Source organism: Myotis yumanensis, unplaced genomic scaffold, assembly GCF_028538775.1.
Source record: "Myotis yumanensis isolate MYYU_CA2020_CCGP unplaced genomic scaffold, mMyoYum1.0.hap1 SCAF_5, whole genome shotgun sequence".
NCBI lineage: Eukaryota > Metazoa > Chordata > Mammalia > Chiroptera > Vespertilionidae > Myotis > Myotis yumanensis.
In genome coordinates, this window is record NW_027223756.1 from 90,591,601 (window position 1) to 90,609,552 (window position 17,952).

The following is a 17,952-nucleotide window of genomic DNA, read 5'->3' on the forward strand; positions in this document are numbered from 1 at the left end:
CCAGCTGTGGCCAAGTCTGAGTCAACCCCTCGGGACTATATCTGGGCTGGGGAGTGGACTGGGGTTGGGGTGAGGGGCAGGCCCATGGGTTAGGAGTAACAGGGGTCTTGAGCCAGGCTAGGGAAAGGGTCCCGGCTGTGCAGCCAGTGCCCACTCCCAGGTAGGGAGTCGCACCGCCCTCCCTGGTCCCCCATAGTGCAGGGGTGCCCCGGCTGGGTGCAGGGGCCTAGACCACCCTAGCTGCCCCAGAGGGCTTTGTGGTGCGAGAAGACCCTTCCGTCTCCCTCTCTGTGTCTGTTTCTGAAGCCCCCGCCCCACGTGCGCTCCAGGAGCTTGATCCCAGCTTCACGTGTCTGGGCTGGGCAGATGAGGGGCTGGGATGAGGGTGAGGTGAACCGCTGAGCGGCCGGATGGCCAAGTGATTGCTGTCCCCGTGGCGCGGGGTGGGGGGTGGGGGGTGGGGGGTGAGGGGGTGGGTTGGGGCAAGGGGGTACAGGGGCCGGTTGCAAAGGGAGATCCCGAGGGAATTGCAGACACCAGAGACGCCAGCCCGGCCCCGAGGGGCGTGGGCCCCGGGAGGCGGTCCGGCCTAGGGGCAGGGCCACGACCGGGTTAAAGGCCGCTCCCTCCCCCGGACTGCTCCTGTCGCCGCGCCTGTGCCCACGCTGTGATGGCCTGGTCGCCACTCCTGCCGTTCCTGCTGGTGCTGCTGCTCCAGGTCGCCGCGGTGGCGCGCGCGTCCCCGCTGGACACAGTCCTCGAGGGGGCGGCCCCCTGCAAGGTAAGGACGACAGCTCGGCGGGTGGGCGGGCGGGCGGTTCGCCTCCTCCCCAGACCTGGCCCCGCAGCCCGCGATCTGGAGGGGACACGCCCGTCGGTGCCGAAATCCCCCCTGTAATTCCAGGCACTGGCCGCACTCGGAGTACTTTCGCTTTCCCATCTCTAGCCGAGAGGCGCGGCGTTCCCCACTCCGTCCCCGCCCGCCCCGCCCGAGGGTGCACTGAGCACCTACTGTGTGTATCTGGGGTGAGAATCAGGGTCTCCCCTTGGAGGCCAGGGGAAGCCCAGACAAGCCTGCCCGTGGCACACGCATCCCTACCGGATGCACTTCGGCCAAGGAAGAGCGCCCAGCCAACACCTGCCTCAGAGGCTGGGCGACTTGCTCACAAACCGAGGTGCCTGCGCCCCTCGGCTGGAGCCGGAAGTCAGCACTTATTAGGTGCCACCTCCGCAGGGAGCGTGGGAGGGTTCAGTGGGCCCCTTGGGAGGAAGAAGAGTCAGAGCAGGTGTAGGGGCAAGGCTCTGGGCATGAAGTGACACCAAATGAGCATCCATTAGTCTCCTGTGGTATGCACCTCTGGGAAGGCAGGATTGAGGTCAGGGACCAGAAATGTGCTTGCCTTGAGTCCTTACCGTAGACGGTTCCCCTGGGCCAGAGGTTTCACCTCAGCTGGAGAAAAGCAAGAGCTGTGCATGAATTAATTGCCTGCGGTATACACGTCTCTCCCATCTGTTCTGCAGCCAAACAGACTTAAGGGCGCAGTAAAGCCTTAGAGTCGAGAGTGCGCTCAGGATGGAGCACTTACTATTTGCATCTCTCTTTCTGCAAGAGAACCAAGCAGAGCTACAACTTGCTTCATACCCCTTCCTCCCGCACAGGCCGGTTACCCGTGCCCACTGGTGCCCCTTGGAAAGCCCTCCTCACCACCTGTCAACGTGAGTCTCTACTACGAGGCACTGTGCGGTGGCTGCAGGCTCTTCCTGGTCCGAGAGCTGTTCCCCACGTGGCTGATGGTCTATGAGATTCTCAATGTCACTCTGGTGCCCTATGGAAACGCCAAGGTACATGGGTGCCAGGGAAGCTGAGGCCGGTGGCCAGGATTGGGAGACACCTGTGGCGAGCTGGCCGATACTCACCTCACTGCCTTTCAGGAACAGAATGTCAGCGGCAGGTGGGAGTTTGAATGCCAGCATGGAGAGGAGGAGTGCAAGTGGAACAAGGTGGAGGTGAGCAGCCCCAGAGTCCCACGTGGGGCACACGGAGGCCGGGGAGGCTTCAGGCGGTAATGAGGGTAAAATCCAGGCTCAGAGGGGATTGGAACCAGCTCTCTCCCCTGCCGATGTGTCTCCACTCATTGCTCTGTTAACGGGTGCCCATGGTTATTACCAGAGTGGTCTTGGCGTGCTCTGGGCCCTTCTCATGCCTTTGCCTGCCCACCCCTAGGCCTGCCTGTTGGACCAGCTGGAGTGGAGCACAGCCTTCCTAACCATTGTCTGCTTAGAGGAATTGGATGACATGGAGAGCAATCTGAAGCCAGTGAGTGATACTCTTACTTGGCCTGGGTTGGGGGACCCTGGCCTTCCCTACACTCAGACCCAGGTTCAAGTCCTGTCCTCAACAGCCACTCTCTGTATGGCCCCAGGGAAATGCTCTTTCCTCTCTAAGCCTCTATCTGTGAATCAAGGGAAGGAAGATCTTCTGGGGCATGGGTAGGCGAGGGAGTGCTTTCTCTAGGAGGAGCCTCTGAGCTGGGCTTCCATGAAGAGGAGTGTGCAGGGACACAGATGATGACCCTCCTCTGGGGTATGGGGGTGACAAGACGGGCCTGTCCACCTCCCTGGAAGATTACGAAAAAGAGCTCCCAAAGGAATGACTCATCTGCCCTGATCAATTATTCATTCATCAAATATTCAGGCCGCCCAGGAGGACTCACCCTGAGACACCCCAGCCCTGTGGAACCGTACTGGGGCTAGCAGAGTACAGAGGAGGAGGGAGCCCTGAGGAGATGCCGAGGAAGATGGAGGATGGGTGTTCCTGGTAGAGGGAACAGCACAGATAAAAGCTCTGAGGAAAATGTAGGAGGTCAGGGGCTGAAGGTCTGGTCATAGTGGACTCAGGAGCAGCCTAAGCTCTGCCTCAGGGGCCTCCACTCAGGCATGTATGAAGCACCTGCTGTTTACATGCATTGTTACATTTTTGTGGACTCAACTGTCCCTTATTGCCAGTGAGGAAACAGAAACTTGGCTTGGGGGGCCCCTAGGGGGACTGTTGGGGAGATAACAAGGAGATAGCTAAGGCTCACTGGCCCTCCTCTGCCCTCAGTGCCTGCAGATCTATGCCCCGAAGGTGTCCCCAGATGCCATCATGGACTGTGCAATGGGGGACCGTGGCACACAGCTCTTGCACATGAACGCCCAACTTACAGACGCTCTGGAGCCGCCCCATGAGTATGTGCCTTGGGTCGTCGTCAATGGGGTAAGAATCTAGTGGCCCTCAGGTTGGCCCTCGGGCAGGGACCAGGGTGATGGATGTACCCACCAGTCTGGAAGACAGGGAGGCAGGGGCCAGACTTGGGCCATTTGCAACCTCTTCTGGGCCTGGCATGGGCTGGTCAGGGCAGGTAGCACTTGTGACCTCCTGTCTTGCTTTGTGCAGAAACCTTTGAAAGACATTAGCCAGCTCCTAACCGTCGTGTGCCAGTTGTACCAGGTAAGCCAGAGTGATTCATCAAGTGGGGGTAGGGTCTCTCTCAGGCCCCCAACTCACGACTGTCTCCTCCAGGGTGAGAAGCCAGAACTCTGCCCATCCAAGGCCAGCTCCCACTGGGACGTCTGCCTCAAGTGACCGCTGTTGCCCTTGGAGGAAGCTGATGGAAGAATGAGCTCCCACCTGCCTTCATTTTTCTGATCCCTGACTTAGCAGCTATAGCTCATCATCCAGATAACGTACACATTCCTTGAAGTCCAGATTTTACCCCAAGATCAAGAATCTACCACTGAGAATGGTGCTACATTGAAACTAGTTTAATAAACCCTTCTAGACATTGTGACAATATCCTTCCATTTTCCCCACCCCCCGGCCTGTGACAACTGCTGTTCTTTTGTTTCTATGAGTTTTACTTTTTTAAATTCCACATATAAATAAAATCACACAATATTTGTCCTCTGACTTATTTCACTCCGCATCGTATCCTCCAGGTTCCCCCATATTGTCACAAATACCAAGGTTTCCTTCTATTTTTTTATGGTCGAATAATATTTGTGTTGTCCCTTTTGTTAAAAAGGATAATGTCCAGCTGGTGTAGCTCAGTGGTTGAGTGTCAGTCTACGAACCAGGAGATCAGAGCTCCATTCCCAGTCAGGGCATATGCTCCAGTTGTGAGTTCAATCCCCAGTAGGGGGCGTGCAGGAGGCAGGCAATCAATGATTCCCTCTCATCATTGATGTTTCTATCTCCCTTGCTTTCTGAAATCAATAAGAAATATATATATTAAAAAAAGAATATCGTCTCCTTATGATGGGGCAGTGCAGCTATAGACCAAGCTGTATCTGTTTGGGAAGGGAGAAAAAACATTAGCTGGCATCCATGGCAACTTCTCCAGGTGAGTGGTGCTGGAGAGGTATGTAGGACTATGTGGCAAGCCACGAAAACTACCCCAAATTGTCATATCCATCATGTCCCTTTTGTTCACCTCATTTGCCGCTAACATCTGGTAAATGTTAATGAATGTTTGTTAATTACCTAGGCATTATTTTATTTTATTTTATTTTTTTACCTAGGCATTAATTGAGCAAACCATGAAGCACCTGTAATAATGCCTTAGGGTCTGAAATATATGTACTGCCCTCTTCATATAAAGTTAGCACTCTGAACCCTAACCGGTTTGGCTCAGTGGATAGAGCGTTGGCCTGCAGACTGAAAGGTCCCAGGTTCGATTCTGGTCAAGGGTATGTACCTTGGTTGCGGGCACATACCCAGTAGGGAGTGTGCAGGAGGCAGCTGATCGATGTTTCTAACTCTCTATCCCTTCCCTTCCTCTCTGTAAAAAATCAATAAAATATTTTTTTTTTTTAAAAAGAATATCAAATAAAGAACTTCCTTGGCAGGTCTAATTAGATTTTCCCTGATAATTTACCAGGATGCAGCAGGCATTCAGTTTGCTTTGCTGGAAGTTTCTGTAAGGAATCTCAGGTTGGACTTTGAAAAGCCTCTATCATTGGTTAACTAAAGATGAGAAACTGGACCAGGTTTCACCTTGCAGTATCTATGCCTCTTGGCAAATTTTTTTTTAAAATATATTTTATTGATTTTTTTACAGAGAGGAAGGGAGAGGGATAGAGAGTTAGAAACATCCATGCGAGAGAAACATCAATCAGCTGCCTCCTGCACACCCGCTACTGGGGATGTACCTGCAACCAAGGCACATGCCCTTGACTGGAATCAAACCTGGGACCCTTCAGCCCGCAGGCCGACACTCTATCCACTGAGCCAAACCGGTTAGGTTGCAAATTCTTTTTTAAAAAAAATTATTTTATTGATTAGAGAGAAAAAAATAACATTGATTTGTTCCACTTATTTATGTGTTCACTGGTTGATTCTTGTATGTCCCCTCACTGGGGATAGAACCACAACCTTTGCATTTTGGGATAATGCTCTAATCAACTGAGCCACCCAGCCAGGGCTACTTTCTTCTTTTTTTTAAAATGGATTTCAGAGAGAGGAAGGGAGAGGGAGAAAAAGATAAAAACGTTGATGAGAAAGAATCATCAGCTTCTTCCTGCATGCCCCCTACTGGGGACCGAGCCCGCAACCCAGGCATGTGCCCTGACCAGGAATAGAACCTAGAACCATGACCTCCTGGTTCACAGGTTGATGCTCCACCATTGAGCCATGCTGGCCGGGCAAGGCTTCTTTCTTCTTGGTAGCCTCTGTGAGAAATGCTCACCTGTCTAAATTAAAACAGTGAACTAGGAGACAGAAGCATGGCGAAAATGAGGTCTTTAATTCGTTCTCGAGAGCAGGTGTACAGACACACATGGAGTAGGGATCACAGCTTATTTATCCCTAAGGTGTGAGAGTCCCTCCTCCGGTTCCTCATTGGTTGAGTACTATGGGGTTTACAGTTTCCTAGGTCTTGTTGGGTTATTTATTTATTTTTTTTTAAAAAGGGCTGAGGCCTTTTCTAGTTGTCTCCACTTACCCCTGTGTAGTGGAGGCAGCGCCTCGGGGATTTCCACCAAGATGCTGGCTCAGGTACACAGTTCTTTGTTCTTATATCCTCTTCCCTCCTCTCTCCATTCCGTTTGCCCTGGGGAAATTCAGTAACCTTTCCATTAAACGTTGACTGTGCTGAGGATGGATCACAGAGGCCTATTGCCTACATCCCTCAGATTTTACAAGGATCATGGTGGGCCAGGATCGACCTGTAAGACTGAACCTGCAAGGCAGTTATGAACCAGTTTTCCTGTGAAGATTTTGTAAACATCAGCTCCCCAAAGTGAAACCTGATTTCTTGAATGTGGTTGTTGATGAAGTTTACCTGACTGTCCTGTGAACCAAAATTTGACTTTTTAAAAAATATATATTTTATTGATTTTTTACAGAGAGGAAGGGAGTGGGATAGAGAGTTAGAAACATCAATCAGCTGCCTCCTGCACGCTCCCTACTGGGTATGTGCGGGCAACCAAGGTACATGCCCTTGACCGGAATCAAACCCGGGACCCTTGAGTCCGCAGGCTGACGCTCTATCCACCGAGCCAAACCGGTTAGGGCCAAAATTTGACTTTTTTAACCATGTTGGAAGATTTCCACCAAGATGCAGTAAAATCTAAAGTCTGTAATACCAGGCTGAGGTACTTGACAGCAGTTAAGTGCTGAAGGATAATTTTACCAAAAAAAGGTAAAATCGTGACTCTCAAACAGATGTAAAAATGAGCATGTGATTAAAATTGTTGTTAACTTATTATAAATGAGGACAAATAGTCAGGTGTTAACACCATTTTAAAGGAGGTCCAAAGAACAAACATATTAAAATGGATATGCAAAGTACAGCAAAAATAACCGGGGGAAGAATGTCTTTCCACCTGGCAGAACTCATTTGCATGTCCATAGGCAAAAATTATTGTTAGGCTTGACCCAGCAATTGAGTTGCTACCCCTCCCCCAGAAACTGACTTTCCAGGTTGTTTCACTATGGACATTCCCTTTGCTGAAGACCACATTGCACTTGTGGTGACCACATTCCATTCTCTCCCCTCCGGGTATGCATAAAGAAGTCTCCGCCCAGGGGAAAATCCAGCCAAAAGTCCTTTAAAAGCCGCTGACTCCCCTCACTGGGGCTGGAGCCATGCAAGCTCACCCATCTGCTGTGCGGATGAGCGAATAAAATCCCTCACTACTCTGCCTCGTGTGTTCCTCCTTTGGCGACCTAACAATTATTTTTTGCTGTTACTAGTTATAACTACAGTTTATAAGAAATGTGGACGAAAGGGGCCACATGCTAACCTGACAAGCTCAGGGAAGATCTGCAGGTGGGCTTGCAAACTCAAAGACCTAAAGTAACCACAAAGGATGGTTTGAATTAAACTTTTAACTAAAAGCAGTTATGGTGGGTAGTCACCTCCTAGGCCAGTATCTTCACTGGCAAGGTCAACCTTTACCTTAACTGAGCTTAACTGTCTTTTTGCATCTAAGATAACATACTCTTGAAATGTCTGGGTAACTTGTAACTTCCCTTTTTCTGGAGCCCTTGGGGCACAACCTAATGTGTCTGGGCGCCAGGACAGATACCACAAGTTCCTTCATTGTTTTTGTTATCATGTTAATTGTTGACTGTTAATTATCTGCACCCACCTAAGTACTTGTCTATCATTTTACTTTTTATCCAATCCCAGAGGTTCCCCCCTCTTTGCTTTCTCCCTCCTCTCTAGTCTATCACCAAGGTATTTCTTGTAACCCATCTATGTCCCCTTCTTTGATTGCAATGTATAAAATAGATGAAAAGAACTGCCATTCTCAATCCGTTGACTCTGCTTCCTGGCAATTGTCGACAATTTGGCTCAAATAAACTCACAAAAATTCTTTACAGGATTAAATGTTTTTAAGTTAACAAAAGTTTCCATAGAATCAGAATCAGAATATGCCGAAGGGCAATTTTTTTTGGTAAAGTGCCATATAATAAATAGTTTAGTTTTTACAGGCCAAAGTCTTTGTTGAAACACCTCATTGGAATGACAGTAAGCAACACAAACGAATAGGCACAGAAGTTTGAATTTCATATAATTCTCACATGCCCCATATTATTTTTTTTAATATGTTTTATTGATTTTTTACAGAGAGGAAGAGAGAGGGATAGAGAGTTTGAAACATCCATGGGAGAGAAACATCGATCAGCTGCCTCCTGCACGCCCCCCACTGGGGATATGCCCGAAACCAAGGTACATGCCCTTGACCGGAGTCGAACCTGGGACCCTTGAGTCCACAGGCCGACGCTCACTGAGTCCACTGAGCCAAACCGGTTCTGGCGCCCCATATTATTTTGATTTTTCCCTGACCAATGCAAAAATGTAAGAAACATTCTTAGTTCGTGGGCTTCACAAAAAGAGGCAGTGACAGGATTTGGCCCGCAGGCTGTAGTTTGTGACACCCTATTCCTGTAGGTGAATGCATAGGTTTCCGTTGAAACTCACATTTTCCCTTACAGTAAGTAACACGGGAAGTAACATGGGTATACAGTTATTTGTGCAGCAGCAGAGTTGCTGCCAAATAAATTACTGCACGTAGTGTGCTTGGAATAGTGCCTACCACTCTCATTACTATTGTGGAACTAAGGTCAGAAGCCCAGCTAACAGCCAAGACCAAGGTCACGTTCTGAACCTGCGGCTCCTACGCGGCTGCGCGTAGCGGAACTGTAGCCCCACCTCCAACACCGTGAGTCTTTGTGGGATTAGACTTCCGCCCCGGTAGCTGACATGGCCACTGGTCTGAATGCCTGCTCAGGAATCTCGCGAGAATCTGGAAGTAGGGAGGGCTAAAACCATAGAGCGTGATGCCTGTCTAAGATTGGCCAGCTCAATGCGGGAGGCGGGATGACAGGCGTAATGCTGGCCTGAGATTGGTCAGTGCGGTCTGAGCTGGTAAGAATGTGACGACGGGCCCTAGCTGGTTTGGTTCAGTGGATAGAGCGTCGCCCTGTGGACTGAAGGGTCCCGGGTTCGACTCCAGCGAAGGGCACAAGCCTGGGTTGCGGGCTCAATCCCCAGTAGGGGGCGTGCAGGAGGCAGCTGATCAATGATTCCCTCTCATCTATCTCTCTTTCCCTCTCCCTTCCTCTCTGAAATCAATAAAAACATATTTTTAAAAAATATAATGTGACGACAGCTACCCTTAGGCCAGTGCAGAAAGGGGCGGGGAAACGCAAGTGATACGTCAGCAATTAGCAAGCGTGGTGTGGTGCGACGCTTGTGATTGGTCCATACGGCTATGCCTGTCTTCGTTTAGGGATTTGCCAAGGGGTAGGATGTCGGCCTTTCATTGGATAACACCTCTCAGGGCGGGCAAAGTGGAGCACCGAGCAGTCAGCGCATCCCGGGCGCAGCCGAGTCGCAGGATTGGTCGCCGCGGGCAGGGTGGCCCGGAGCGCCGGTCCCTGGATCCCCGCGCGCGATGGCGTCGGGTGGCTGGCGCTGGCTGCGCGGCCTCTGGGCAGCGGGGCAGCCCATGTTCCAGGGCCGCGCGCTGCTCTTCACCAACACGCTGGGCTGTGGCGTGCTCATGGCGGCCGGGGACGGCGCGCGCCAGTCCTGGGAGATCCGCGCCCGGCCCGGCCAGAAGTTCGACCCCCAGCGCTCAGGTGAGAAGGCTGCTAGTCCTTGACCCCAGGGAACCTTTGACCCGACCCCAGGTTTGAAACCCCTGGACCCTACCCGCGGGCCATGACCCCTAACCCGCGGGCCGAGTCCCCGGCAGGACCCTTGATCTCCGCGAGCACCCTACAACCTGACAGCCGCTATCCGGGTCTCCCCTCCCACCCGGGCCTCACCCCATCCCTTCCCCAGGCCCCATTTCCTCCAACTCGGAGCGTGTCCATCCACTCCCACCCTTAGGGTCTCGTCCCGCCCACCCCTTCGTCTGCTTCCCTGCCTCCTGCATTGAGGGATGAGCACTCAGCCTGGGACGTTGCACCCGCGGGTGGACCCCGGCAGCCTGGGCGTGTGCCCAGGCCTCGGTTTCCTTCTCTGGAAATAGGGGCGATGGTAGAATCCTCTGCAGGGCGGTGAGATGTAAAAGCAGCCCCTGGGTGGAGCCTGGCAGTGGGAGACCATCTGGGTGGTCTCTGGAGGGGCGCTGGGCTTCCCCAGGGAGAGTGGACGGGAGGTTAAGGTACTGACCTCCCCCCCCCCCCCTTGGACTGCCCTCAGTGAGCATGTTTGCTGTGGGCTGCAGCATGGGCCCCTTCCTACACTACTGGTACCTCTGGCTGGACCGCCTGTTCCCTGCGGCTGGCCTCCGTGGACTTCCAAACGTCCTCAGGAAGGTCCTCGTCGACCAGCTGGTGGCCTCTCCCTTGCTGGGTGTCTGGTACTTCTTGGGTAAGGAGCCCCATGAGCTTGAGCTTTGCAAACCCTCATAGGCCAGGAGGGGCAGAGCCAGCCTTGTGTTAGGGAGGACGCCGGGGACATTTCGGATGCCCCTCCCTTGGTGGGTGGTCCTGGACTGGAGGCTGGGTCACAGGACAGACCTAGTGGGGGCAGGTGTGAGTGGCAGGAGCACAGACAATGGTGCTAAGTGTAGGAGGGATGGGGACAGGGTCTGATGGGGCTGCCCTGGGGGGAAGGGTCGAAGGGGTTCCCAGAGGAGAAGAACTCCGGCTGAGACTTGAAGGAGTCAGCAGGTAGAGGAATAGCCTGAAGGAAGAAGAGCCGATGGGTCAGTCACCCCAGCCTTTGCCTCTAGGAAGAAAGTCCTCACCTGTTCCCCACCCCACAGGCTTAGCTTCCTCATCGGTGAAGGACAGGTAATAAAACAGCCTCAGCATCAGGAAGGGTGTGTTCCTGTCCTTCAGGTGGACCTGTCACTGTGACCCCCCCCCCGGCCCCCCACCTGTGGTTTCTCCACACCCACCACACGCCTACAGGCCTTTAAATGTCAGGTTCCTCTGCCCGGGACTTTGTGTCTCTCCGGTCATTCCCCTCCGGCTCCATCATCAGGACTCCCTAACCTTTGACACTCTCATCTCTTCCCCAGGTATTGGCAGCCTAGAGGGCCAGTCCCTGGAGGAGAGCTCCCAGGAGCTTCGGGACAAGTTCTGGGAATTCTACAAGGTGGGCATGGTACCCGAAGCCCCACCCGCCCCGTTCATTCTCCTCCCCCCACGGCTCCCTGGCCCCACCCTTTACCACGCTCTGTCCCTCCCCACAGGCTGACTGGTGCGTGTGGCCTGCGGCGCAGCTGGTGAACTTCCTCTTTGTGCCCCCCCAGTTCCGAGTCACCTACATCAATGGCCTGACACTGGGCTGGGACACGTACCTTTCCTACCTGAAGTACCGGGTGAACGCAGTGGACAGACCAGGCACCCAGGAAGCTTCTCGGGGGCCACACATGTGAGCCCCAAATGGCAGTACAGCTCCCCTCCAGGGTGAGGGCCTTCTGTGCCCTTGACAATCCGCACCCCACGGTTGGCAGGCGGGAAGCAGATCACCAGCAGGGGGAAGACCGAGCCCCTCTCAGCGGTCCAACAGGACCTTAGCCAGGTCCCTGCCTCATCTTTTCAGTGAGGCTGACTTCAACCCCCAGACAAGAGAGGGCTTGGTGAGGAGCCGGAGGAAGGGATGAAGGTGGCATGTGACCAGACCCTATTGTGTGGACAGACCCCAGGCACCCTGACACCCCAGCTTGGGTGGCCCGGTGAGGACGGAGTTGCCCCACCCCCTCGACTAGATGCCAGATGAGGCAAAACTGATTCCAGCAGACCACCCACCTGGGTGGGAAGGGGGATGAGCCCAAAGCAGGGCAGGGTTCTGGGCTGAATTCCAGCCCCACCCCCACTCCTGGGCATCTGGCTGGGCTGCCCCTTCCAAGCCCACCACCAGGCCTTAGTCTTCCCATCTGGAACATAACCATGAAGATGGACAGTCATCCCCCAGGTCTTCTCACTGGGAGCCTCTATGACCAGGATGTCTCATCTTCAGCACTGGGCCCCGGCCACCCAGCCAGTCCCAAGCCCTCAAAACTGCTGGGCTGGGCTCTGGGCCCTGGAACAAAGGTGGGGACATTGCCTGTCCACTCAGCAGGGCCTACCTAGCCTGAGCAGCACCAGGGTCATGTTCTGATTGTGGGCTGTGGAAACTTCATTAAATTCTCTCTGTAACTGAAAGTCTCACAGATGACCATAGCCAGCGCTGGCAGGCAGCACTCATAGACATAGCATCGTCCATCCATTTTATTGGGTGTGTGTAGTGTTGTCATGACATCTCCTGGGAGAACTGGGAGCACATTTGACACGCATGACGTCAGGTCTGTGGGGGTATTCCCAGGTTCGTGAGTAACCACTGCAGCCCCCGCTTAAAAATAAGAAGGTAAAACTTGGGGCCAGGAGCCAGGTGGGCCACTGTCAGGTTCTGACCCATCCTGTGGTCCATGCTGAGATCCCACTGTGGCCAAGGGGCTGACAGGCCTGGCTACCTTACATCACCTGGTCACGCTGCCCTCAGGTGTCATCTGGCCCCCTCTTCAAAACAGAGCTATAGATGGGGTGAATTTTTAAAAAGGTGGGGTCTGGAGAAGAGGATGAGCGGTGAGTTCTCGGGGCAACAACACGCCACGGCAGAGCAGAGACAGGGCTGTATGTACAGGGTGGGGTGCAGGGGGTGGTGGTGCCAAGCCCCCAGGGGATATCGCCAATAAATAAATAAATAAATAGCTACAATAATAAATAAGGGTGACGGGCTAGGGCTTAGTCGGGGCAGGGTCTTGTGCCCGTGGTCAGGAGGGGCCCGGAGGTGGTTGGGGAGGGCAGGGCGGGGATGGGTGGGCCAGCTCTCAGCAGGCGCAGTCCTGGTGTGGGGGCGCCTGCTGGTCCGTGAGCTGTGGGCCCTGCTTGGCGCCTGTGACAGCAGGGTCAGCTGTGTCCAGCGACTCGGACATCTTCTCACAGATGACGTCCACCAGGCGCTCAAAGGTCTGCTTGACATTAATGTTGTCCTTGGCACTTGCCTCAAAGAACTCAAACCCTGTGGTCAGGGAAGAAAGGGGTGAAGACCTTGGGCCCCCCCATTCCCCAAGACACTTCTCTGAGGTCAGAAATCACTGGAGGTTCCCAGTGCCTATTGCACCACAAAGGCACTGGCAAGTAACGTGGGGAAGTGACATTTAACTGCGTCAGCGCTGTGCTTTCTGCACTCCTTTCTTCACCCTAAAACTGTCCCTTTCTTGGCCCTGGCTGGTTCGCTCAGCTGGTTAGAGTGTTGTCCTGCTATGCCAAAGTTGTGGGCTTGATCCCCAGTCAGGGCACATACAAGAAACAACCAATGAATAAGTGGCAACCAAGTGCTGTTTCTCTATCTCTCTAAAATCAATTAAATAAAAAATTTAAAAATAAAACAAAAAACTCCCCTTCTCATCGTCCCCGAGGCCCTGGTAAGACACCACCTGGCCCCGTCCCATACACTGTCCCTGGTGCTATCTGACATTCAAATCCAGCCATGCCTGCTCCTGCTCACGTTCTGTGGCTCCCTATTGCCCTAAGGAAGAGCCCAGCTCCTCAGCATGTGGTCAGACCCTGCATCATTGGCCACATTTCATCCCAATTACCCTCATGTTGCAACTGTAAAAGTTTTTGCCAAAATGCATAGGGTCTTTCCCACTCTGGCCTCTGCCCAAGTTGTTTCCTCTGCCTAAAGGACCACCCTGTCTTAACCAGATGCAATGTCCTTCCTCCACGAAGCCTTTGAGGCAATCCCCACTGGACTTCCCCAGCCCTAGTGCTTTTATCCCACAAAGCTGGAGGCCAGCAACACCCAGCATGAGGCTGGGCAGTGAAGGCGTCAGAATGAATCTACCAAGACCCACCGTACATGGTTCCTGGGTCACGGCCAGTTTGCCGAAAGAGTAGATTGGATTTGCATCCAGACCTCATCTGGCTTTGCTGTGAGGCCTTGGGCGTGTCCCTTCCCCTCAGGGTTTCAGCGTCCCTCCTCTGGCCTGTAGGTGTCCAGCCCCTCCGGGCACTCACCAAGGTGGTCAGCCAGCTGCCGACCGCGTTCGGACGACACCACTCGCTCATCCTCCATGTCACACTTGTTCCCCACCAGCAGCACCTGGGCATTATCCCACGAGTAGGTCTTGATCTGGGTTGACCTGGAGGAGAAGGCAATGGGCAGGTTAGGGCTTGGAGGATCTGAGCTCCACTCCTCCCCCTCTCCAGCCCTCAGCTCCCCATTTCCCTTGAACCTGGCAGGTTCGGTTTCTCCTCCAGACTTTGTCCTTCGGGAAACACTCTGCTGTCTGTGGGTGTCTGTTTCAGCAGTTCCCTGCTCTTCAAAATCTCTCTTTCAAGCAACCTCTTTCACCTTCCCAGATCCCTGCCCCCAGAGAGAATTTCTCTCTCCTCAGCAAAATCAGAAATTTTCTTAAAATTTATCATTACTTCTGGGCAGAAATATAAATGTGTAAGTCCTTAAACCTGTGTTAACTGTCTTTATATTGTCTGTTCTCCCCCCACACCCTCAGATATTTTTCCATATGTTTCGTTTCATTTTTCCACCTGAAATCTTTTCCCCCTGTTATTTTGAGCCTCATTACTCCTCAGAAGACAGTTTGAGGAATAGTGAGGCAGAGGCAGCAGTGGAGGGGGACAGAACAGGGTGGAGGTATCACAGGGACAGACCTGCTGTTTTAATGATTATAGATTGACAGCAGGTCTGAGCCCCCAATATTGTTATTTACATCTCTGCCAGGGGACTGTGGATCCCTCATCAGCCTACCCCCCAGGCTTTGCAACAAACCCAGCTCAGAAGACAGTTTGAGAGAGGGGGTGAGGGGGCGCTCACCAGTCCTGCACAGCGTTGAAGGACTCCTCGTTGGTGATGTCATACATGAGGATGAAGCCCATGGCACCCCGATAGTAGGCTGTGGTGATGGTTCGGTACCGCTCTTGCCCTGCTGTGTCCTGAGGAAGAAGAGACAGGGTCAGAGAGGACCCACATGGGAGTTCTTCCGTGGAAATGAGCTCTGAGACAGTCCAGTCCAGCTCTCGCAAGACCCAGAGCTTGCCCAGAGGCACAGGGGGCCAGGGCGGGCCAGGGAGAGCCAGCCAGCCACCTGCACCAAGAATGTGGTGCTCAATCATCCTATAGAGTCCAGCACCTGCAGAATTGTCCCCTCATTCATCAATACACGTGTACAGGGCACTGCCCTGCGCCATATACCACATTGGGCACTGGGGGCACAGCTGTAAAAGTAGATAAAAATCACTGCCCTTGTGGGACTGACAGCTCAGTGCAGGAAACAAAATAAACACATGGAAGAAAATGTATACTCTGTCAGAGGGCGGTTAGGATTGAGGAGGAAAATAAAGTGTGGCTTGAAGGAAGTGAGAGGGCACAGCCAGGCCAGAGATGCTGACGTGGACTGCTTGGTGAGTTTGAGGAATAGTAAGGCAGAGGCAGCAATGGGAGACAGGGTGGAGGTATCACAGGGACAGACCAGGCAGAGTCTCCTATGCCAGGGTGGGGTTGGGGTTTACCCTGTGTGAGGTGGGAGCCCACGGAGGCTCCTTCAGATCTCTGTGGGGTTGTGGGAGGCAGCCAGGTGACCCTGGGAGGTGCCGGTCCCAGGCAATGAGGTTGGGGGGCCAACATCTGGTGAAACCTCAGACTCACATGGAAGAACTTGCAGACGAGGAAACAGGCACCAGCCCAGTGATGCTCCTGCAGATAATGAGGTGCAGGAAGAACCCAGCATTGGCTCATCCCTCAGCCCTGGAGAGCACTGACTAAGCTCCAGTGGAAGAGGAGGGGCTCTCTCTTCTGTGCCTTGGGTGCACAGTAGGCACTTGGTAAATGCCCAGTTGTGTGAATGAATGAAAGAGATGGGCAAAGCTGGGGCTGTTTTTCCGGGAAGGGAGGGAGAGTGATGGAGTTAGGAGCCCCCCAGCTGGACCCACCCAGATCTGCAGCTTGATCCTCTTGTCATTGCGGTAGATAGTCTTGACCTTGAAGTCTATGCCCACAGTGCTGACAAAGGCAGGTGTGAAGGAGTCGTCTGCATAGCGGAAGAGGAATGATGTCTTGCCCACGCTGCTGTTACCAATGATAAGGATCTTGAACATGTAGTCAAAATTCTGGTCCGAGGACTCCTTCTGTCCATAGCGAGAGTCTGTGGCTGACGCCATCTGGGAATGTGGGGCACAGGCTAGTGTGAGGGGTCCTCTGCCATCCCTAGGCCCAGGCACAGGATGGAGAAAACTCCAGAGCCACAGAGAGGAACTAGCGTTCCACCAGAAGCCCCAGTACTACTAACTGTGGAACCCAGGGCAGAGGGCCTGATGTGACCTTGAAAGGTGGGGGAAGGGGAGTGTATTTCAGGAAGGAGTTCAGAGAAGCCCCCTCCAGTAGACCTGTGCCCCAGGCCAGGCTGTAACCCTACACCCTAGGGCTGTGCCCAGAGGGGGTAACTGCGGCCGGCCCCGCCCCCCATCTATCATTTATGTTCCTCAGAACCCAAAGCGAGCACACCTAGACAGTCCGCCTGGATGCAAATCTGCAGCCCCAATTCCAGGCCGGGGGAGCTCAAGCTGAGGCAGCTGCATCACGTGATAGGGGTGGAGCGTGCACACGCTCACGTGCACACAGCAGGGCACACACCGGTAAACGTGCGTGCACATGAGGGTCGAACACACTCGGAACACAGAACAGAGACGCAGATACCTGTCTGCACACCGGCATGCATATACAAAGGTGCAAATCCAGACGTGCACGCGGCGCCCTTCACACATGCAAGTGTGTGTACGTAACCCACAAGGCACGCATTCCCCTGTACGTATGCACACAGCCGTGCACGCACACGCACAATCCATGCGTTTCTCTCCACAAGCGTGCAGCAAGGACATATTTGGGTCAGGACCCACACGGAGTCACATGAGCATATTCAGGTACACGCAAGGGTGCATACAGACCCGCCCACACAGGCGGGCGCGCACACGCGTGTGCACACCCCGCGCACGCGCACGCAGTTTCCCGCAAGGCACTCGCCTCCCCTCCCCCTCCGCCGCAGAGGCGGGGGTAAGAGGGATGAGGGTAGGGCAGGTGAGGGGAGCCAGGGCCCTACTCCTCCCCAGGCCGGCGACTACCTCATCCTCCCTCCATTTAACCCCCACCAACCTCGTCCCCTAACCCTGCCAATCCATCATCCAAATGAAGTTTATTTAGATGCTTTCAGCGGGAGCGCACCAGGCCTCCCAGGAGCTCACCTTGCCCTGCACCGATGCGGTGACGACCACAACAACGGCGACTTTTTTGGCGGTGACGGTGACGAGCCTCCCGTGCGAGGATGGAGGGCTGCGCGGCAGCAGCTGGAGCCCCTGCAGTCTGCGGTGACGTCCTGCAAAGAGCGGGGCGGGGCCTCACATGCAGACGCGGCCGTGACGCCATCCTGGGGAGGAGCCGCGCTAGAAGAGGTGCCCACTGATGCCCTCAGAGCTGGAAGGGGCGGGACTCTTGCGCAGATTGACGCACAAATGGGGCGGGGCCCAGTGTGCACATCCAATAGCGGGCGGGAACGTAACAGGAGGGGAGGAATCGCCTTCTGGCTCCGCCCCTTGTAAGTGTCATGGAGGCGGGGCTGCGCAGCAACCTCTAACTGGCCTAAGCATCCGAGCGACGGGCCGAGCAGCCAATCAGTGATTATTATCTTCCCCCTTCGGTCCATTAGTGGCTCCCGAGCCGTTGGTGACAGGAGGCCGAGGCCTGGAGGGGGTCTGGGTGTTTGGGGGGCGTTCCCCTTCCCCACCACCGCTCTCTCCAGGTGGGACACTGGCGGCCCCTACCCAGACCAGGAAGCTGTGTTCTCCTGTCACCCCCAACGCCCCCCTTTCCAATTTTAGAAAAGAGAAACAGAGGTCGAGAGCTGCTCCATACCTCCTATGTATAGGGTTCAAAAAAGTACAAAAGAAGA

The 17,952-nt window shown here is 54.0% G+C and overlaps 3 protein-coding genes across 3 annotated transcripts; 2 read left to right on the top strand and 1 right to left on the bottom strand.

The window, feature by feature from the left end:
* The first annotated feature begins 628 nt into the window (after positions 1-628).
* On the top strand, positions 629-3,949 carry IFI30 (IFI30 lysosomal thiol reductase). Its single transcript, XM_070414059.1, has 7 exons — positions 629-781; positions 1,660-1,842; positions 1,933-2,007; positions 2,225-2,317; positions 3,104-3,256; positions 3,437-3,490; positions 3,563-3,949. The coding sequence occupies exons 1-7, from the start codon at positions 671-673 to the stop codon at positions 3,623-3,625; spliced, it is 732 nt and encodes a 243-aa protein (XP_070270160.1). The 5' UTR covers positions 629-670; the 3' UTR covers positions 3,626-3,949.
* Positions 3,950-9,362: 5,413 nt separating this feature from the next.
* On the top strand, positions 9,363-12,697 carry MPV17L2 (MPV17 mitochondrial inner membrane protein like 2). The gene is made up of 4 exons (XM_070416424.1): positions 9,363-9,631; positions 10,200-10,370; positions 11,026-11,102; positions 11,200-12,697. Exons 1-4 carry the CDS (start codon positions 9,445-9,447, stop codon positions 11,383-11,385), a joined length of 621 nt encoding a protein of 206 aa, XP_070272525.1. The 5' UTR covers positions 9,363-9,444; the 3' UTR covers positions 11,386-12,697.
* Positions 12,203-17,383, bottom strand: RAB3A (RAB3A, member RAS oncogene family). The gene is made up of 5 exons (XM_070416423.1): positions 17,249-17,383; positions 15,944-16,171; positions 14,829-14,947; positions 14,012-14,136; positions 12,203-13,010 (listed from the first exon to the last, which is right to left on the bottom strand). Exons 2-5 carry the CDS (start codon positions 16,169-16,171, stop codon positions 12,820-12,822), a joined length of 663 nt encoding a protein of 220 aa, XP_070272524.1. The 5' UTR covers positions 17,249-17,383; the 3' UTR covers positions 12,203-12,819.
* Positions 17,384-17,952: the final 569 nt, after the last annotated feature.